Source organism: Rhinoraja longicauda, chromosome 14 (genome assembly GCF_053455715.1).
Source record: "Rhinoraja longicauda isolate Sanriku21f chromosome 14, sRhiLon1.1, whole genome shotgun sequence".
NCBI classification, from domain to species: domain Eukaryota; kingdom Metazoa; phylum Chordata; class Chondrichthyes; order Rajiformes; family Arhynchobatidae; genus Rhinoraja; species Rhinoraja longicauda.
In genome coordinates this window covers 19,911,193-19,934,385 of record NC_135966.1, presented here as the reverse complement: position 1 = coordinate 19,934,385, position 23,193 = coordinate 19,911,193, and the positions used below count along the sequence as shown (strand labels likewise).

Here is a 23,193-nt window from a genome sequence, read left to right as displayed (position 1 = left end):
AAATCCCAATTACACGGGACAAGAGAAACTAGGGTGTGAGGGGACATACTAACGATGAAACAAATCACTCGCAATCTATGGAATCCAGGCTAGGATTTTAAGGAAATGGCTGCAGAGATGGTGAACCTTTTAATTGAGATTTTATATAACTCACTAAACTCCAGGAAGGGATCAGGAGATTGGAAACATGACTGCCTGGTTCAAAAGGAGAAAAGGCGGAAGGCAGTAAACTGCAGGCTGGTTGGTTTAACAGCTATTATAAGCAAGAGCTAGAGTAAATAACCAAAGATTAAATTGACAATCATTTAGGAAAACTGAATATAATTAATCCTAGTCAACATGGTTTTATGAAAGGTGCATAATGTTTGACAAACTTGGAAGAAGTAACAGGGAGAGCTGACAGAGGGGAAACCGTAGATATAATGTATTTAGTTTAGATTTCAAAAGGCACTTGATAAGGTGCCACTTAGGAGGCTGGTGCATAAATTAAAAGCCTTGCTGTCAGAGGATGTGTGTTAGAATGGATTGAAAACTTGCTGTCTCAATTAAAACAGAATTGAAAGAAATGGAACCTTTTCAGACTGGAAGGAGGCAACTAATGGGAGTTCCTCAGGGATCGGTTCTTGGTCTGTAGTTGTTCACTGTTTACATTAATGACCTTGAGGAAGGAATGGTTTGTGAAGTTTCCAATTCAGTGAAAGGGCATGCTATGACAAGGATAATCTGTAATGAATGGGATATCGATAGATACAGTGAGTGGGTAAAGAACTGGCTCATGGAGTTTAATGTGGGGAAGTGCAAGGTCATAAGAAAAATTCTCAAATGGCATTACCTAGACTACAAATGAGTGAAATACAAAGGGTCCACATGTTCTGGTGCATGAATCACAAAAGGTAGTTAAGAAGGCAAACGGTATTTTACTCTTCACTGCAGAGGTTTGATTTTAAAAGTACAAAGTTTTGTTAACGAGGCCTTACCTAGAATACTGCAAACTGTTTTAGCCACCTTAGCATTAAAAAATATATATATATTGAGAAATATTGGAGGCAGTCCAAAGGCAACTCACCAAGATAATGGGATAAGAGGGTTGCACTATTTAGGGGGAACAAATCGTTTGGGCCGGTATTCCTAGGGGTTTAGATGAATTAGGTGGCCTTCCTCCAGCATATATGATCTTGACGATAGATACTGGGATGTTTTCACCAGTGGGAGAGTCGCAGTCAAAAGGACATAACTGCTAGTCAAGGAAGATGGACCCAAAATGCTGGAGCAACTCAGTGGGACAGGCAGCATCCCTGGAGAAAAATAGGTGATGCTTCAGGTCGGGACCCTTCCTCAGACTTCAGCCTGACTTGCTCCAGCATTTTGTGTCTTTCCTGGGTATAAACCAGCAACAGCAGTCTCTTCCTACACTATAAGGGTCATGTATTTAAAACTGGGTTATACAGCAATTTCTTCTCATGGACAGGGTAAATGTCTGGAATTCTCATCACTGGACCATTGGAAGTATTTAAAGCGGAGGTGGATAAATACTTGATAGATGAAGAAATACAGGGGTATGGTGAGTGGAACAGAAAAGGAAGCCAGGCCGACATAGATCAGCCACGATCATATTAAACAGTGCAGTGAGCTTGTGTTTTAGTGAGACCTGCCCTTCAAAACTACCCCCATTTACTTGCTCTTTAGCAGCAAATAATGATGTTCCAGCATTAAATTAAACTAACAAATCTCTACACGAGGCATGGTGTCACAAAATAAAATCCATGAGTTGTTTATCTCTGTGATAGACAAGGCAGCACAGCGGTAGAGTTGCTGCCTTACAGCGCCAGAGACCTAGGTTCAATCCTGACTACGGGTGCTGTCTGTAAGGAGTTTGTACGTTCTCCCCGTGACCTGCGTAGGTTTCCTCCGAAATCTTCGGTTTCCTCCCTCATTCCAAAGACGTACTGGGTTACAGGTTAATTGGCTTGGTATAAATGTAAATTGTCCCTAGTGTGTGCAGGATAGTGTTAGTGTATGGAGATCGCTGGTCGGTGTGGACGGGTGGGCCGAAGGGCCTGTTTCCGCACTGTATCTCAAAGCTAAACTAAGATTTCTCCTTGCACCTATAAAATTAAAGGAACCTGCCTTTGTTCCAGGTCTAAAGAATGAAAATATTCCAAGACACATCCAACAAGCTGTTCCTCTATACTCATAAAGGATCACTTACAAGAAATATGGCAGGAAGCTGGGATAATAGGGTGGAGGTGGCGGCAAAGGCTGCTGTAAGCGGTATCGTTGTCCAGTCATTCTCCGTGGCATAACATGTGGGTATGGCTATTGAAGAAAAGACAGGACATGGCAATTAAAATTCTGAGAGCTTCTCTCTTGAAATGTTCATTTCAGACCACGATCAGAATGTTCTCAGATTACTTGGTACAAGATAATAACAGGAGAGCATCGTAGAGTCATACAGGGTGGAAATAGGCCCTTGGGTCCAACTTGCCCACAACGACCAACATGTCCCATCGACACTAGTCCCACTTGCCTGCGCTTGGCCCATATCCCTCTAAACCTGTACCTGTCTGACTGTTTATTAAACACCGTGATAGTCCCAGCCTCAACAAACTCCTCCAGTAGCTCGTTCCATACACCCACCACCCTTTGTGTGAAAAAGTTACCCTTCAGATTCCTATATTATCACTTCCAATCTACAATGTTTGATATCGCTGGAACCTGTGACTCTGAAGAAAAAAACGTGGCATTGAACCTGTGACCCAGCTTGCTCCAGTGCTCACCACAATATTCAACCTTTCCTTGGCCAAGTCCGTGGTCCCTGCATGCTTCAAAAGATCCATCATCGTACCAGTGCCAAAGAATGCCTCTCCAGCTTGTTTGAATGACTATCGACCGGTGGCCCTCACCTCGGTTGTCATGAAATGCTTCGAGAGGCTGATCAAGAACCACACCTGTGCCTTCCTCCCTCACAATATGGACCCGCTGCAGTTCGCATACCGTCCGAACAGACCCACGGATGATGCGGTCTCCCCCAGGTTCTACACACCGCTCTCTCTCATCTGGACAGCCAGAATGGCGGCTATGTGAGGATGCTGTTCATTGTTTTTAGTTCAGCTTTCAACACAATAGTCCCCACCAGACTGGCTGAGAAGCTGCTGAAACTGGGGCTTAACACTCCCCTGTGTGCCTGGGTCTTGGACTTTCTCACCGCCAGGCCCCAAGTGGTCAAGAAGGGGGGGCATACATCTAACCCCCTCACCCTGAACACAGGATCCCCCCAGTGTTGCGTCCTTAGCCCCCTACTGTGCTCCCTGTACACACATGACTGTGTGGCCAGATTCAGCTCCAACTCCATCATCAAGTTTGCTGATGACACTGTGGTGGTGGGCCGGATCTCCGACAACGATGAGAAGGCCTACCGGGGAGGAGGTGGCTGATCTGGCACTCTGATGTCAGGACAGCAGCCTCCTCTTGAATGTCACAAAAACTAAGGAGCTGATTGTAGACTTTAGAAGGGCTCAACATCCGAGGACGTACACGCCACTGGAGTTAAATGGGATTACTGTGGATAGGGTGAGCAGCTTTAAATTCCTGGGAGTCCACATCACAGAGGATCTGACATGGACAACACACGTTGCCATACTGGTGAGTAAGGCAAGGCAGCGCCTTTACCACCTCAGACAGTTGAGGAAATTTAGAGTCTTTCTGAGGATCCTTCAGTGCTTCTACTCTGGGGCTGTAGAAAGCATCTTGTCCGGGAACATCACAATCTGGTTTGGGAATAGCTCTGCCCAGGACAGGAAGGCTCTGTGGAGAGTAGTGCGTTCGGCTGAACGCACTATGGGAACTACACTCGCCCCCCTGCAGGACCTATACATCAGGAGGTGCAGATCCAGAGCCAGCAACATTATGGGGGACCCCTACCACCCCAGCAACGGACTGTTCCAGCTGCTACGGTCAGGCAAATACCTCCGCTGTCACGCTGTGAAAACAGAGAGGAAGAGACGGAGTTTCTTCCCACAGGCCATCAGGACTGTTAACTCTCATATCACCAGGGACTAATTTAATTTACTGTATTAATTTATTTTTTGTGTTAAATTCTTTTTTTTTTCTATTCTGTTTTGTAGTTTAGCACAATCCGCAGGCGTTGCCACTTTCATTTCACTGCACATCTTGTATATGTATGTGACAAATAAAGTTGACTTGACTTTATTCACAAAATGCTGGAGTAACTCAGCAGGTCAGGCAGCATCTCGGGAGAGAAGGAATGGGTGACGTTTTGGGTCGAGACCCTTCTTCAGACTGAAAGAAGGGTCTCGACCCGAAACATCACCCATTCCTTCTCTCCCGAGATGCTGCCTGACCTGCTGAGTTACTCCAGCATTTTGTGAATAAATACCTTCGATTTGTACCAGCATCTGCAGTTATCTTCTTATACAACTTGACTTGACTGATGACTCATTTTATATGTTTAAGTGACCAGTCAACTTTTCTTGCAACAACATATTTAATCTTAAAATTTACAAATCTCATAAATGTAGAAATAATGTAGACTGGCCCATGTTACAATTCCTATAATTAAAAAAGTTACAAGAATTAACTTTAAATCCACAAATTGCACGTTTCCTAACAACGAGGCCATTTTAGCCCAAAAAGTCTATGCTGACGCACTGCACAAATCATTTTCCATCATTAATTTTCCTTATAAATTATTCTTTCCCAAATTCCCATCAAGAGCTCCCTGGCTCTCCCATCCACCTACACTCAAGGGGCAATTTCTACCAGCCAATTAACCAACCAATGACACTCGCTTAGTCACAGGGGAAACGGGAACTCCACACAGGAAGCACTTGAGATGAGGATCGAATCTGGGTCACGATAACTGTGAGGCAGCAGCTCTTCCAGCTGCACAACTTTGCACAATCTGCTAGTGACTAAAACAACATCCTTTCTTGTTTCGCCAACAGACACTTTACTAAACAGCAGCAGATTAGATTAACTCTGAAATCTTAGACACTGCCCTCTTCCTCCCTTAACCAGCTTCCCCCTACCTACCCCCCACCCCCCTGCCCCCCCTTGTCAAATTGCCACTTACTGCCCAAGGAACAAGTGCTGAATCAGCATCCATGTAAACAAGACCCACCTCAGGGACAAGTTGCACGCTAGTACCAATTAGGATAAGCATGGACGCCTGCCAGCAGAAATTGGACGTGAACTTACAGCCCCAGTCCCTGTGGGTGTATTACACGTTCTGGCATTTTATACTTACACATTTCCATACAGCCTGCCGTCGTGGGAGGCCTCACAGTGAAACGTTTGGGAGTGCGGGAGGCTGGACATAAAGAAGTGCATGTGTGTCTGTGCTACTAGCCTCAGAGTCAGCATGAGGGCGCACGCCATCCTCTGACACGCGAGTGTGTGTTTGTGAGTGACGAGCGTGCAAAGGACTGTGCACATCTTCATATAAAATGGAAATTTAGGAAATAAATCTTGCATTTACATATTAAAAAAGCCTTTGTAAGAGAAAAATAATTCCTTAGTAATCTGTCTGTGGAAGGAAAGGCATGCAAGAGTGTGCAAAAGAACACTAGTTCCATGCACCAGAAACATTACATCGTCACAACAGTGGCGCAGCGATATAGTTGCTGCCTTACAGCGCCAGAGACCCGGGTTTGATCCTGACTACGGGTGCTGTCAGTACGGAGTTTGTACGTTCTCCCCGTGACTTGCGTGGGTTTTCCCTGGGAGCTCCGGTTTCCTCCCACACTCCAAAGACGCACAGGCTTGTAGGTTAATTGGCTTGGTAAAATTGTAAATTGTCCCTAGTGTGTTAGGATAGCGTTAGTGTGCGGGGATCGCTGGTCGGCGCGGACTCGGTGGGCCGAAGGGCCTGCTTCTGTGCTGCATCTCTAAACTAAACCAAGACCGCGGGGCTGCGAATCCCTGTGGAAGAGCAGTGGTTGTACATGGATGTAGAGATTGGTCAGCGTAGGTAGGGTTCAGCTAGGTCAGGTCTAGAGTCGAAGAGAGAAGGCAGGTTTCAGATGTCTTGGGGAAGAGGTCAGTGGTCATAGGCTCAAGACACTACCTGACGGTATGGGCTGGACAAGTGAATGGGCTACAGTGGTGGGGGTCAGACATGTGCTTGGCTTGGGTAGGGAAGTTGTCAGCCACTGCAGGCACTAGTGAGAAGAATGGGGGCAGATATTATGCAGGGTGATGGCTAGGGGCATGAGGACCAAGGAATGTATTTAACCTAAGAAGTAACTGAATTTTGACAACTTGCTCCCAGCCACAGTGAGCCTCAGCTCTCCAGTCAGGGACTGGACTCAGACTTGGTGGGTGTATTTGGAACAGTCCGGGTGTCCTGAATGCATAAAAACACCTTGCATGAGCGATTGGCAGCCTGCATGCGTACACATACCATGCACCTATGGGTTCTGGATCTAATTTATGGAAGAGCACCATGTCTAAAAAGACCTGACCACATCCAGATAAAACTCATTTGCAGTGCCCAAAATCGCTGCACTAGAAACATTTGTAGAAGTATATCTTATTTTTGCATATCTATACAAACTTGTCTTTTGTGACAATCTTCCATCCCAATGTAGACAGGACATCACACAAGTGCAAAATCACATTCTCTTTGGACAAATCATACTTACTATCTATAACTTCCCACGTCCCAACCTCTACTCAACACACTAAGGTACAATAGTAGATTCTAAGTGGCCAACCGTGCCTCTACATGTACTTCTATCGAACAAAATCTTGCAGCAATCAATAAAGAAAACAACCGCCATCATTTACTACTTACTAAAGAGAAAGCTTTTGCAATCAATTCATCAATTTACATCTGTGTAAAGACCACACATTTTCCTCAGGGCAAAATGGACATGAAATTGTTCCTGTCTGTTGAAGATAATATACTTTGCTGTCAAATGCAAAGAATACTGACATTGTCTTCCTTTGAATACCCTGAGCATTTTGTAAACATTCCTTTTGTGGTGCCCATGTTAATTCTCAATGAAGCACACACGGAAAATATAAATGTCACAATTTGACATTTATTAATGATAGCACTGCTTTCATTAAAATATTGCTACCATTTTGGATTGGGTTTTCTCCAGGAGCTCCGGTTTTCTCCCACACTCGAAAGACCTACAGGTTTGTAGGTTAATTGGCTTGGTAAAATTGTAAATTGTTCCTCATATATGTAGGAAAGTGTGCAGGGATCGCTGGTTGGTGCAGACTCGGTGGACTGAAGGGCCTGTTTTCACACTGTATCTCTAAACTAAAACTAAACATTTTCAGATATTCCCTGAGTGTTGCCTTCTGTGCCAGCAATTTCTTAGCTAACGCCATGAAGAATTAGTTCTTATGTAATCGTGGATTCTTATCCTAGAGTGAAGTACTCCTTGAATAACATCAATTTCATTAGCTGTGGGGAACGGTGACACAGTTAATGATGTCCCCACTGTCTCAGACAGTATCAACACAAGACAAATGCATGAGCTATCAATTTAAAGCAAATCACATTATATTAACTCCAGTCAAACCAGAAATGGCCGATTCTGAATTATATCACATTAAATGGGTCACTGCCATTCATAGAAAATGAAAATAAATGGTGTTAACCAAGGAATGATGTGCAGATTAAGACAGAGAATTTCTAGATTGCATATTTCTCCATCTGCTGCCACCTTTGATTTGTGGTGACCTTCGTCGGGTAATCAGAAAGTCTAAATTACACTGTCCTCAGGAGAGAACACTTACCACTCCAAAGGGCAATTCCTGGTGTAAAGGGTCATGAGGAAGGTACTGCAGAGGGACAGAAGCAGGCATGGCAGGGGGATGATGCGAAGGTGGGTATGTAAAACCCCCAACTGGATGCTGGTCCCCTCTCATTTCTACTTCATTCTCTATCCTCTGCAAGGGCTATTGAGAAACAAGATGTAAAAAAAATAAAAAATTGAATTACTCAATTTGCATTTCATCTATAAACAAAATTAAATATTTAAAAAACTAAACGATATATTAACAAGAGTGCAACAGTGTGAAAAGACCACTGAACAAAAACAAAACAGAACTTTAAACTCTGAAGAGTGGTTTTAAGTCTTATTGGCAATGTAGTAGTGATCCCACATCACAGGCTCTCAGCGAATCAAGGTCACACATATCTCCACCTAAAGTGCGACTTATGGTATCCACAAGGAGTACAATCTCCTGGACATAAAGTAATGGAGAAGATATATTGCCTCATGCGCTGCTGGGCACGAGCAGAAAAATTGGCAACAGAATTATTAACAACTTCACCAGCAAAGCATCACTGAGCTTTTTTCAGATGTCTAAGGTTGGGGAAAATGATCATAGTTTACAAACACAGTGCAGAAACAGCCCATTGGATGCCTGGCTCCCAAAATAAATGCACCAAAAGTATTTGTACTTCACACTCGTCATGTAACTCATTCAACTTTGTGGTGTTTACAAGTATTGAGTTACTCTCAGCTGACTGCTCTTTCCTGATGTTCTGAAACTTTCTCTTTTTCCAAGTATATTTTTAGTTCCTTTGCAGAGCTTATTCTAAACCTCTTTCTTTCCAGAGTAAAATCAGATTGTAATAGCTCGTTCTGTAGAATAAAATTTGTCCTGTGGTTACTTTTCCTTGTCAGCGTAATCCAAGGATGCAGAACGGACAACGCGGGCGGTACAGTGGCACAGCCGGTAGAGCTGCTGCCTCACAGCGCCAGAGACCCGGGTTTCACCCTGTCCTCGCTCGAGTGCTGTGTGTAAGCAGATTTGCACGTTCTCCTTGCAACTGTGTGGGTTTCCTGTGGGCACTCTGGTTTCCTCCCACATCCCAAAGATGTGGGGGGTTTGCAAGCTAAATTGCCCCCAGTGTGTAGGGAATGGATGAGAAAGTGGGATAACATCGAGCCGGTGTAAACGAATGATCGATGGTCAGCAAGGACTCGGTAGGCTGAAGGGCCTGTCTCCATGCTGTATCCCTAAGCTAAAGCTGACGTTGGATACAGGACCCTGAATGCAAACACCCTTTCTGCTACTTCCCAATCAGCCTGACTTGGCCTCACGTATTAACGCAAGTATAATTGTTATGTTTTTAAATCAATTTTAGAAGCTTTGAAGTGCTTTTAGCCAAATGGTTTCAAATGTATTAGCCCTACTCCCTAATATAACAATTACTTTGTTAGTTTATTATATTCCGTGACTCTAAAGGACGCAGAATTTCATCCACTTCACAAATCTCGTTTTTTGTAACAAACAGCATTTCTTTAGTTTCCTGATGTGGCTTCTGTAGTTGGTGGAAACCCTCTTCCAGATGCTCAGCCTCCTGTACAAGACAGTGATCACTGACCACAGTACCATGCAAAGGAATTACATGCTCAGTATCCAGCGGATAAATGAGAAGGCATTCTACAAGACCATTGCCTTCCGAGCTCACCGAGAAAGTTAATTGTCAATTCAGCTGCCCAAACTGTTCATCAGAACCAGGAGAAACGAGGAACTGCAGACACTGGTTTACAAAAAAAGACACAAAGTGCCAGCGTAACTCAGTGGTTTGAGCAGCGTCTCCGGAGAACATGGATAGGTGACGTTTTGGGCCAGGATGCTTCTTCAGTCACCTATCCATGTTCTCAAGGGATGCTGCCTGACCTACTGAGCTACCCCAGCACTGTGTGTCTTTTTTTCCCATCAGAACCAGGGCTTGCGAGCTTGGGGAGCTACATTATACATTTTTACCAAAGGGCCCATGTGGTTTCTTTGATTTTCATAGCTGATCTATCTTTCTCTCTCAAATCTATTTCCTGCCTTCTCCCCGTAACCTTTGCCACCCGTTCTAATCTATTTAAAAATACCAAATGACATGGCCTCCACAGCCATCTGCGGCAATGAATTCTACAGCATCACCGCCCTCTGTAGAAAGCATCTTGTCCGGGAACATCACAATCTGGTTTGGGAACAGCTCTGCCCAGGACAGAAAGGCTCTGCGGAGGTAGTGCGTTCATCTGAACGCACTATGGGAACTGCACTCGCCCCCCTGCAGGAACTATACATCAGGAGGTGCAGATCCAGAGCCAGCAACATTATGGGGGACCCCTACCACCCCAGCAACAGACTGTTCCAGCTGCTACGGTCAGGCAAACGCCTCCGCTGTCACGCTGTGAAAACAGAGAGGATGACGGAGTTTCTTCCCACAGGCCATCAGGACTGTTAACTCTCATATCACCAGGGACTAATTTAATTTACTGTATTAATTTATTTCTTGTGTTAATTTTTTTTTTCTATTCTGTTTTGTAGTCCGCAGGCATTGGCACTTTCATTTCACTGCACATCTTGTATATGTATGTGACAAATAAACTTGACTTGACTTACCAATCGTGGGTGCTGTGGTTGGATTGGAACAAACTGACCCAAAGGGGGAAGGTGAGGATGTTGGTGGGGTGGCAGATGGGGAGGGTGAAGTATAAAATGTTCACTGGAGATAAGTGGAGGGTAGGTTTGATAAGAGACTGGCAAATGCTGCATTGTGCATGCATGAATCAGCTGGAAAACAAGATAAAGACACATTTACAAGGCGTGAAATATGATACCTGGAAGAAAACACAAATAGTACAAGATGGATTACAGTAACAGAGGCATTCAAACTGTTAAACTTGCAGAACTTTAAAATAAAATGTGCGTCTAAAAGCCATTTACATATTTCACAATATATTATGAACAATTCCCTACTGTACCATTTCAGAGACACAGCTGGAAACAGTTTATATGCAAAGACTAAAGTGCAATAAGCTAGCATGTTTTCATGTCATTAAGAAAGGTATAGCTATTTGGTTATTTAAGAATTTCCTTTCTTTGCTCTGTTAGTGTCTGGTTGGTACCAGTCATAATACTGTTCCATACCAAAAAATTAGTTCTTCCGACACAGGGAGTATCAGTCAGGCCCAAAGATGCCACCATCTGATACTCAAATGTACAATTTCAGCAGAGATTATTGAATGCCCTGGAGTGGGCAACATCGCTGAGTGGACCTGCCCAAGTGGGAAAAATCCAATGTCCATATTACTGCCACCCACAGGACTGCGAACTTGGGGGATTTACAGAAGGTTAATCCTGGGGCTTTCCTGGGACAGTGAGATTCGTTGGCTAGTCACAATCTTTGGAAAGTTTTACAGAATATTAATCCATTATATTTCCATGGATTTTCCATTATATTTCCATGGATAATCCATTATATTTCCATTTATACAGATAAATGAGATTTTAAATAAACTCATTGGCAAGAAGTGTGTACATCACCAAAGTTGGTCATGATTTCACTATAAAATTAGTTGACACAATGGAAACTAATCCATTTCTATTTCTTGGCAGTAAGTCAAGGGGTCAAACTCTGTTTTTGGCCCAAATAATTGATATCTGCCATTCATTACACTGGCTACGGACACCCCCTTGAATCTTGCACCACAACATATTGCAACTTGCAGGGCTGAAATATTGCAGTGACCTCTTCCGAGATCTGCACCAAGCAAAACAAGTTACGGAATTAGCCCACTAAGCAAACAATCCCATTAACAACTGTCAATAGCAGAGTCTGAAATAAGTAGTACAATAAAAACATTTAATTCAACTAAATATCTGTACATCTTCTTAACCAATCCTTCAACGTAAAAAATTGTTAATGAGCAACACAGATAGTGTACGAGTAGTAATATTTAATTCAATGTAAAATTATATACACAAAAGAGCTTTATTAAAGAAAAAGGGAATTGAGAGAGATTAAAGATATGGGAAAAAATGAAAAACACATAGAATAATTTAAATGGAAATTAAACTTGGAAAAGTGAATTTTCAGTAGTAGGGAAATTAATTAAATTATTTTACATCTTTAAAAAGAGATTGATCTAATTCAACATTTAGCAGATATATATGGGAAACAATTGCAGCAACTTCAAGCTGTTCTGTTCAGTATTCAATCTCTTGGTCAGATATCATTTATACACAGTTTCTAACGGCACAGAACAAGCCAATAAATTTATGATTTCCTGTTTAAGCACATTGCAAAGGCATCAAAAGCTGACTAATTTATAAATTAATAATTGTAATCTGCATTGCGACAGGAAAATCCAATCCATATAGATTAATTTTTAATATTAGAACATAAATATTAGCAAACTAGTGTCAGGTTGCATTCCTTAACTGGAAACTTTAGCTGTAAATCTGCTCTCCTGTCTCTCCCACTCGGTTTAGAATCTGATAGAAAATTTGAAAAGCTGAAATAATTTCTGCAGAAAATGCTGATTTTAGTTCACTCTTGGAGACAGAAAGGCCAACTACAAAAGAGAGAAACTTGTATTCCTAATCTGTTTAATGAAAACAAATGAGATAGAGGAGAAAAAGGAAAACTAAAGTGGCATTTTTTGTACGGCTGCTCATGCAAAGGGATTAATTACAGTGACTTTATGAAAGAAGAAATAGTTAAATTATCCAAAATTGTTCAAAAATGTACATACTCTGCTTGTAGATCAAAATTTATGCACTCAATTCAGTATAATATTAATAGAACATACAGCGTAGGAACAGGCCCTTCGGCCCACAATGCATGTGCCGAACATGATACCGTTAATCTTAGCTGCCCGTACATAATCCAAATCCGTTGTGTAGCTACTGCCTATCTAATAGCCTCCTACACACCACTGTTGGATCTGCTTCAACCACCTCCCCTGGCAGCATACTCCAGGCATCCACTATTCTGTGTGTAAAAACCTTGCCCGCACACATCTCCTTTAAACTTTACTCCTCTCACCTTAAAGCTATGCTCCATAATCTTTGAAATTTTCAGCCTGGGAAAAAGGTTCTTGCTGTCTACTGTGTCTAGGTTCTCGTACTTAAAAAAATATACTTCTGTCAGGTCTCCCCTCCATCTCCGATGCTCCAGAGAAAACAATCCAAGTTTGTCCAATCTCTTTTGTGGCTGATACCCTCTAATCCAGGCAGCAATCCAGTAAACCCCCCCATGCACCCTCTCCAAAGCCTCAACATCCTTCCTGTAATAGGGCGACCAAAACTGCACGATGCTCCAAATGTGACCCAACGAAAGCCTTATAAAGCTGCAACATGACTTCATGGCTTTTATACTCAAGGCACCGACTGATGGAAACAAGTACACCATATACCTTCTTTATCAATCTACTCATGTTGCCACTTTCAGGGAGCTATGGACTCGGAACCCAAGATCCCTCGGTCCATCAACGCTGTTAAGCGGCTTGCCACTAACTGTATACTTTCCTCTTACATTCGACCTCCCAAAGTGCAATAGCTTACATTTGCTTAGGTCAAACTCCATCTGACATTTCATCTTCCATATTTGTAACTGATCCAAAATCCTGCTGTATCCTTTGACAGCCTTCCTCACTCTCCACAATTTTGCCGATTTTGGTGTGATCCTGAAATTTACCGACCAACCCATCTACATTTAGGTCCCTGTGGAACCCCACTGGTCACAGACATGGACCAGAATAACACCCTGTCTTCCATGGGTAAACTAGTTCTGAATCTAAATTACTAAATCTCCGTGGATCCGAAGCATCTTAATCTTCTGGATCAGCCTACCATGAGGGACTTTCTCAAATGCCCTACCAAAAGCTATGTAGATATCATCCATTGCCCTGTCCTCATCAATCATCTTTGTCACCTCATCGGAAAAAAAATCAACCAAGTTAATAAGACAAAACCATGCCAAATGACCTGAATTATTCCATTCTCCTCCACCTGCAAGTGAATCCTATCCCAAAGAATCCTCTCCAACAGTTTCCCTCCTGATACGAGGCTCATTGACCCTTAATTTCCTGGATTATCCCTACTTCCCTTCTTAAACAAAGGAACAACATTAGCTACTTTCCAGTCCCCTAATGGAGCTCCCTCGTGGCTAGAGGATACAAAGATCTTATTCAAGGCCCCTATAAATCTCCTCCCTTGCCTCTATCAATAACCAGGGATAGATTACTAAATGCAAACATTAAATAGAGGCATCACTAAAAAGCTAATTTACTTTAAAAGGTCTTGAGTCTCAATGGTCAATAATTCTGATAAAGGCAAGGTAAACAAAAATAAATTTGTGGAAAAGTTGATTTAACATTTACCAAAGTTAAACACAAAAACTGTTCTTAAGTAATTGTTACAAGTCAGTGACAAATTGAAGACGAACTAGAAATTTGAAAGAAAAAAAATAACACTAACATATTTTATTTATCAACAACTGCAGTAGGCACATTTAAATGACACGAAAATTTTATTTTCTTAGTTTTTCAATACAATGTGAAAATCAATGCGTCCTTCTGATTTAACTTCAAACTTACTGAAGTCACATTGAACAAAAAACTAGAATTTAAAAACTAAAAACACGATTTGTGATCTTCTAGAACTTTCCTACTGCAAAATGTCTGTGTACCAGTAAAATACCACCCTCAAACCCAATATTATTTGAAAACATGAATGTCTGAAACTTAATGTCGGAAACTGCTTGGATACCGAAGAATATCATATATTTTATTTTACAAAGCACTAATCATTATATTTATCCTTCTGAACAACAGCAACGGAACAGTGGGTAATTGTACCACATCTTCTTAATTCTTAAAACTTACAGGTGGCGGAACGCAGCAGACTGGGTAGTGTTGTCCACTGAACATTACTGAGCATGCCGGGACCTGTTGTGTGTTGCACCCTGGAATATGTTGCCCCGTATGGAGTGGGAAACCATGTGCCGTTACTGTGGTGACAGTATAGGACACAGGGACTGTTCCTTGATGCATCTAGAACACAGCAAAAGGAAGAATTTGTCGGAGCACTGCATGTTACGTTTCAAAAAACAAAAAAAAAGTCCTGAGGTACAACCAACAACCTGTTCAGGACCGTCTATACATTGGGGTAAAGTTAATTAAACCATTCATATTGTACGGACCATGCAGCAAGATATCAGATCTGAAATTGATATCCAAAAATCATACCAAAATGGTCAATTTACAAACCATGCACATCATTTACATTTTAATACATTTATAATTATTTCTGCAATGATTTCAAATCCATATATTGGCCGCAGTTGCACAGGAATTAATTAACAAAATCATGTCGAGAATAAAGTATTATTTGAAGTTCCCAGCAATGGCTAGTCAATATCTTACTATTCTTTGATGGCAACACAAAAGAAATGAAATCATTCTTAGAAATTTGAAATGCTTCAGCTAAAAATAATTACTCCTCCTGATCCCAGCCTGGACAGTAACAACATGTCAGCGTCTAATGACTGGGAAGAAACTTAAGCATGAGTGATGAAAGATCTTGTGCAACTGAAAAATGCAGAGATAATGAGCATATTGCAAAGCACACATATTATACACGAATTATCAGAGACACCGATTATCAACAGGTGTGATGGCATTGGGATATCAAAGCAATGCAAAAAGGGGCATGAGATTTAGCAGTGCTGGAATGAAGGATTCTGGATACCAATCTTTTTTTTGGGTGAGATGTGGGGATGAGAGGATTCGAGGATCTCTTAACACAGTGAAAAAACCTAGATTCTGTAAGAGTTGGAGAGGCTGTCCTCGGGGACTAGGGTTTATGGGCCCGATGTTGAAAGAAGGCAATAATTAAAATGTGGTTCTACAGATTAATGCGCTCTTAGCAGGTGAAAGCCTAACTGGATCCAAACGTCGTGTGTAGGAAAGAACTGCAGATGCTGGTTTAAGTCGATGGTAGACACAAAATGCTGGAGTAACTCAGCAGGACAGGCAGCATCTCTGAAGAAGGGTCTTGACTCAAAATGTCGCCCATTCCTTCTCTCCAGAGATACTGAGTTACTCCAGCATTTTGTGTCTACCTTGGGTCCAAGCATCCTTGAATTTGAGTACCAGCTCCCAACCCCTCTCTTTGTTCTAACTTGTACAAATTTGCTTAAAAGCAGGATTCTGTGCATGTCTTTTCTTGTGCACAATTGCACATGAAATCACACTAATGTTAACTTTTGGGTTGGTTAGTGACCATCAAGAATTTGGACTGGGTACTGAGAAATGTGACTCAATCCAATGTAGCTAATGATTGTCCTGTTTCAGCTTCATAACTGATGGCATTGCTGGTGCAAGACTCCTTCATCTCCTTCATTGCAGTCAGACAGGACAGTCTTTTGGGATAACTTATGAGCTTTGTTATTATCCTTAAAAAAGCCAGGAACATACTGAGTAGGGATCAGGAATACCTGGCAATTAAAGGTTCTACACAAAAACAAGAATGCCTGACTAACATCCTTAAAGGTTCTACACAAAAACAAGGATGCCTTAGATCCCCAGTCTCACTTTTACCTGGACAATGTTATGTTGTGATTCACTGAAGCTCCTTTTTCACCACTCACCGCCTTTTCTTCTAACAATCATTTTTGCAATGCACGCGGTGATCACCGAACCAATGATCAGCAAACCGTGGTTTGGGTACATTCATGACACATGCACTGTAAAGGATCTTGCAGAGGCCAACGACGTGGCACTAAAATTGGCTCGCTATTGGCAAACAGTTGTGTGCTGACACGAATAAATAAAATGACATAGGGTTGTTTTGGGCCACTGTCCTTCAGTCCCACTAGGTGATACCCCCTGCATTATCCGTCCCCGCCATGGCAGTCTCTTACACCTTTGTACAGTGGCTGCCGCGAGCAGGGTTCTTTAAGTGTTGTCATGTTCTCCAGTAGCCTGCGCAACAACAACATTGCAGCTGAGAGCTTTGACGTCAAGACCCCGAGCAAAGTTTAGTGAGAAGTTTGTTGTGTGCAAGACGCTGCAGAGTTGCTTTTCGTGTACTTTCGTCGAACTTTTGGAATTTTTTGGGCGGACATTGGAGTGGGCGTTGGCACCGCATACAACACATCAAAGGAAGGCAAACTTCCAACTTCTAGGTAGGTGTGGAGCAGCAGTGATATAGCTGTTAACACTAGGTGCTGGGCTCGATCCTGACCTCAGGCGGAACTTGTGAACTCTCTCCAAAACTATGAGCGTCTCTGTTGGGTGATCTGGTGCCCTCCCACATGCCAAAGACGCGCAGGTAGCTTTGTGCGTGTCGAAAGTAGAGAGAATCAAAGGGGGCGGTAATTTGTGGGCAGGTGTGAGAATAAGTTGCAGGCATACAGAATCATGAGTGGGGTAAGGGTGAATTGGATACCCATCTGGATGGACTCAATGAGCCGTAAGCATCATGTCTTTTACATTCTCAGAGCTTTAAGACACACAGCAGGGTTATGGAAACTTGCAGTATTCAACAGTTAGCCTCAGAGTGCTAAAGACCCAGGTTCGATCCTGACCTTGGGTGCTGTCTGCGTGTAGTTTGCACGTCTCCCCTGTGACCATGTGGGGGTTTTTTTTCCGGGTGCTCCGTTTTTTTCCTCCCCAACTCAAAGATGTGTGGGTTTGTAGGTTCATTAGCCTCTGTATATTCACGCTGGTGTGTAGGGATAGTCAATAGTGCTTTAATTGAGTGGATGCGAAAGTGGCATAACATCGAGGTAGTGTGAAAGGGTGAATGATGGTTGGCATGGACTTGGTAGGCCGAAGGGCCTGTTTCCCTGCCGTGTCTCTAAACTAATCTTACTGTTATTCCAACTTCCACCAAGTTAATTTAATGAATATTAGGTTCATAAAGAGTCAAAGTCATATAGCATGGCTCTTTGCTCCAACTTGCCCATGCCGACCAAGGTGCCCCATCTACCCTAGTCCCACTTGCCCGTGTTTGGCTCATAAGCCTCTAAACCTTTCCTATCCACGTGCGTCCAAGTGTCTCTTAAATGTTAGAGTATCTACCTCAACTACCTCCTCTGGTGGCTCATTCCACATGCCCACCACCCTTTGTGTGAAAAAGGACCCCCCCCCCCCCCCCAAAGGTTGTGTGCTTTTAGTTGGCAAACTCCCACTGGTGCCAATGGCACTGGTGAAACGATTAAGTTTAAGAGAGCATTGGACGAAAATAGCGGAGTAACTCTAACCTGTTCGTGGAGATCCACCATGACAGGATTTTGCTGTGGAGGATGGGCAGCGGGGTGAAGCATACGTGGTGATAGGTTTGTGTGATTGTAAGACCGATTTTCATCTATAGGCATTTGCTGTGAATATGGAGGATGGTGGTAGTTTTCATCCTGGTTGATGGGATTATGCAAAGGCCTGTCACGCCTCCCCCATTGGCGCCGCGCAGGAGGACTGCAACAAACCGGCAAGAATGTAAAAAGACTGAAACTGTGAAGAGAAAAGATTTAAAAATATACACCGAATCTACGCAATTTTCCACAATCTCATTTTGACATTTGTTCACCTGCATTAATTCTCCCGCTTCACTGACCTAGGATGTGCAGTTGTCACCAGTCCACTCCCCACTGCCCCCATAACCGTGACAACACTACCAACTGCAAGACCCACCCGCCCACCACCCCCCCCCTCTCCCCTCCGCCGCCCCCCCCTACCCTTGTAACTTTTCAATCATCAGTTTTTGCCAAGCAACTGCCCTCTCCTGCACAAAAGATCTCGGCAAAGAGGCTTGCAACACTGCAGGGAAGAAACCACCATCTATGGTTAGAGGCTCGTCAAAACACAAAACTTGACAATGAATGGGTTGGTCTTTCAAAGATATATATTCAGTCCAGGAGACCACTCGATAACATATTTTCCCTTTCTCAGCCTCCCGTTTGAATGAATGAAAATCACTCCACACTTCCTTCATTGCTAAAAGTCTCCAGCCCTGACAAAACTCTCGTAAATTTAGGAAAGGGCAGGTTTTAAGATATGAAACAAAAGAGAAAATGTTGGAAATACTCAGCAGACCAAGCAATAGCTGTGATAGGAGAAACAGGAGTTAACATTTCAGGTCCCTGACCTTTCATCGGAACAGCGAAGGGGGGGGGGGGAAGAGAATAGAGGGAATGTTGGAGATTGGATGGGCACCAGGTTATCAACCTGAAACATTAACACTGGCTTCTCCTTCCACAGATGGTGCCTGAGTTTGTGAAACTTTTGGCATAAGAAGTCACATCTTACATTTTCAGACCCGAGTCATACAGCCTGAACTTGCCCAAGCCGACCACATGCCCCATCTATAGTAATCCCACCTGTCCAGGCTTGGTGCATATCCCTCCAGACCTATCCAAACATCTCAGACATGATTATAGTACCTGCCTCAACTACCTCCTTTTCAACAGGTCATTCCATATACCCACCACCTTTTGTGTAAAAAGGTTACCGCTCAGGTTCCTATTAAATCTTTCCTCCCTCACCTTGAATTTCCCCCCTCATGTTCTCTGGCTCTCGATTCCCGTACTCTGAGCAAAAGACTGTGCGCTTATTGGATCTATTCCTCCCATGATCTTGCACACTTCTATCACATCACCCTTCATCCTCCTGCACTCCAAGGAATAAAGTCCCAGGCTGCTCAAAGTCTCCCTATAGTTCAGGCCCCACAGTCCTGGCACGATCCTCTTAAATCTTCTCTGCACCTTTCCCAGCTTGACAACATCTTTCCTATAACAAAGTCCAAATCTGAACACAATAATCTAAATGTGGCCACACCAATGTCTTAGCCAACTGTAACATGACTTCCCAACTTCTACACTCAATATTCTGACCTCAAGGCACTAATTTTCTTTTGCTTATGATTTGTCATAAACTGCCTTCGTTCTCCAGTGCACCTGAAAGGCGGCCAGATCTACTGTATGTTTTATGTTCTAGCATAACCTCTCTAACCTTGCATTATATGGCTCAGCTTATAAAAGTACCCCAAATTATTAATTGAATCAACTCGTCGTTCTGCTCCCAGGGATCTGTGAGAATGCGCTCCGACACTCCCACACTGTACATTTCTCCATATTCAACTACTTTTTGCCTTGTCTGTTCCCATCCTTCAAGTGTTGTATTTCCTACTTCTCCACATTGAATAGACAATAGGTGCAGAAGTAGGCCATTCGGCCCTTCGAGCCAGCACCACCGTTCAATGTGATCATGGCTGATCATTTCCAATCAGTACCCCGTTCCTGCCTTCTCCCCATACCCCCTGACTCCTCTATCCTTAAGAGCTCTATCTAGCTCTGAGAATCGGCCTCCACCGCCTTCTGAGGCATAACTGCTTGTCATCCTTCCACCTGCTCACAAGCAGTGCAGCTGTTTCATTCTCACCAGCGATAAATTAAAAGGGAATGTTGGAAAAGACTCAGCAAATCAGGGAGCATCTGTGGAAGGAGAAACAGGCCAATGACCTTCCCTCAAAACTGTTTGTGGAAACCTGTGTGTTTTATCATAAGACCATAAGTGATAGGAGTAAAATTAGGCCATTTGGCCCATCATGTCCACTCCACCATTCAATCATGGCTGATCTATCTCTCCTTCCTTACCCCATTCATATAAAATTCTTAAGGGGTTGGAGAGGCTAGATGCGGGAAGATTGTTCCCGATGTTGGGGGAGTCCAGAACCAGGGGTCACAGCTTAAGGATAAGGGGGAAGTCTTTTAGGACCGAGATGAGAAAACATTTCTTCACACAGAGAGTGGTGAGTCTGTGGAATTCTCTGCCACAGAAGGTAGTTGAGGCCAGTTCATTGACTATATTTAAGAGGGAGTTAGATGTGGCCCTTTTTGCGAAAGGGATCAGGGGGTATGGAGAGAAGGCAGGTACAGGCTACTGAGCTGGATGATCAGCCATGATCATATTGCATGGCGGTGCAGGCTCGAAGGGCCGAATGGCCTACTCCTGCACCTATTTTCTATGTTTCTATTCTCCTGCATTCTCCCCAGAACCTCTAGCACCCATACTAATCATTATTTTGCGGGGTGTGGAAGGGGTGGAGAGAACAAAAACAATGCCTGTAAAGGGGTGGGGGAGAACAAGGAAATGAAGTGGTGAAGTGGCACGGTAGCGGAGCGGTAGAGCTGCTGCTTTACAGCGAATGCAGCGCCGGAGACTCAGGTTCGATCCTGACTACGGGTGCTGTACTGTAAGGAGTTTGTACGTTCTCCCCGTGACCTGCGTGGGTTTTCTCCGAGATCTTCGGTTTCCTCCCACACTCCAAAGACGTACAGGTATGTAGGTTAATTGACTGGGTAAATGTAAAAATTGTCCCTAGTGGGTGTAGGATAGTGTTAATGTGCGGGGATCGCTGGGCGGTGCGGACTTGGTGGGCCGAAAAGGCCTGTTTCCGCGTTGTATATATATGATATGATGATATGATAAGGTGCCAGAGAAAAGGGATGGCTTATTAATTTGATCTGTTTGGAGGTGATGTAAAGTGAACAAGTAGACAACTAAGAACCTAAGAGCGTGTGTTAAGGGACTATAGATGCTGGAAACTGGAGCAAAAACTAAACTGCTGGAAGAACTCAGTAGATCCTGCAACATCTGTGGAGGCAAGGGGATGGTTGACATTTCGGGTCGAGATCCTACATCCAGTCCTCATACAGGTTCTTGACTTGATATGGCAACCATCACTTTGCTCCTACTGATGCTGCTTGACTGAGTACTTCCAGCAGTATATTTTTGTACAGGAGTGTGTGCGTGTGTGCGCATGTGTGTGTGTGGAGCAGGAAATTCAAAGCAATGGTATTTTCCATCCCTTCCCGACTACCAACTAGCCCTGCAATGACTGTGTATGCCTCAAGACACTGGAGGTCTATCACTAATGGAGCACTTACCTTCTCCTGTGATGTGCTGGTGTGTTGCACCTTTCCCCTGAGAATCGCCGCTGGTTGAAAGGGGCTGAGGGAGGCCGCCTATTCACTGTTATTTCCCATGGTCGCATTGGCGGCGTCGGGAGAGGAGATGCACTCTGGATCTCGAGGGCAGAATGAGATAGACGCCGACGTTTTGGGCTGGGACTTTCGTTGTTCTGCAATGAACAAGACAAGAACAGCCAATGTAATCCAAGAACCACAAGTACTTTAAAGAAAGGCAAGGATGAACAGGAGAAAAGAAAAATTAACACCAATAGACGTTGAGAAAACTTTTTGTAGAACTTTTTGCAGGGAATAAAGCAGGTACAGGCAGATGGGATCAGTTGAACTTGGCATCATGTTTGGTCTAAACATTGTGGGCCAAAGGGTCCATTCCTGTGCTGTACTGTTCAATGTATAAATACTTCCAAACTCTGCAACCCAGCAAGGCAAAAAAAGCAGTTGCACAGGAACACTAAAACATAACTTGGATATGTATCGTTACTTCTTCACTATCACTAGATCTAAATCCTGGAGTACCATACCATGAGTATTATAGGAGTAGCATCACTGCAGGGACGGACTACTGTGGTTCAAGAAAGTGAGCAACAATATACAAATTCAGATAAATGTTGATATTGGTTTATAATTGTCACGTGTACCAAGGTACAGTGAAAAATTATTTTGCATATTATCCATGCAAATCATAACATGCACGAGATCATTAGATACTGCAAAAGAGTTTAAAAAAAAGAGTGCAGATTCTAGTATAGTTACAGAGAAAGTGCAGACAATAAAAAAGTGCAAAGGCTGCAACAAGGTAGATTGTGAAGCCATCATTAGCACATGAGAGGTCCATACAAGAGGTCAGGAAGAGAGGGGAAGAAGTTGCTTTAAACTGGTGGTACGTGCTCTCAAACTTTTATATATTTTGCCCACCGAGAGTGGGGAGAAGTGAGAATGACCATGGTGCATGGTCCTTGATTATATCGGCTGTTTTCTAGAGCAGCGCAAAGTGTTGATGGATTCACTAGGAGGAAGACCAGTTTGTGTGATTGACTGGGCTGCGTTCATAACTCTCTGCAATTTCTTGTGGTCTGGGGCAGAGTAGTCTTATGGTCTTATGATCATATTCTATGGTGAAATTCGTAAAGTCACTGGAGACATGATGAATTTTCTTTGCCTTCTGAGAATGCAGAGACATTGGCATGCTTTCTTGGCCCTAGCTGCAATGTGGGTTGGCCCAGGACAAATTGGAGGCGATATTTACACCTAGGAACTTAAAACTCTCAACCATCTCCATATCAGCATCATTGGTACAGATGGAGGCGTGTACTCCAACCACCTTCCTGAAGTCAACGACCATCTCCTTAGTTTTGTTGAGAGAGAGGGAGAGAGGTTAATTATCTTGGCAATAATGCTCACATGAAGAAAATAAACCGTGCTTCAAA

General features: G+C 43.3%; 1 protein-coding gene across 5 annotated transcripts in view; it reads right to left on the bottom strand.

Annotated features, from left to right (window-relative positions):
- Positions 1-23,193, bottom strand: part of rnf44 (ring finger protein 44) — a 137,134-nt gene that overhangs the window by 11,713 nt on the left and 102,228 nt on the right. For 4 of the 5 annotated variants that reach the window (XM_078411530.1, XM_078411534.1, XM_078411535.1 and 1 more), the window contains 6 exons: positions 21,725-21,918; positions 18,044-18,290; positions 14,661-14,828; positions 10,393-10,563; positions 7,774-7,935; positions 2,210-2,316 (listed from right to left, as the gene is read on the bottom strand). In XM_078411530.1, coding sequence (XP_078267656.1) covers positions 2,210-2,316; positions 7,774-7,935; positions 10,393-10,563; positions 14,661-14,828; positions 18,044-18,290; positions 21,725-21,918 — 1,049 coding nt within the window. The remainder of the gene's footprint in view (positions 1-2,209; positions 2,317-7,773; positions 7,936-10,392; positions 10,564-14,660; positions 14,829-18,043; positions 18,291-21,724; positions 21,919-23,193) is intronic. The other variant, XM_078411531.1, reaches the window with a different exon arrangement.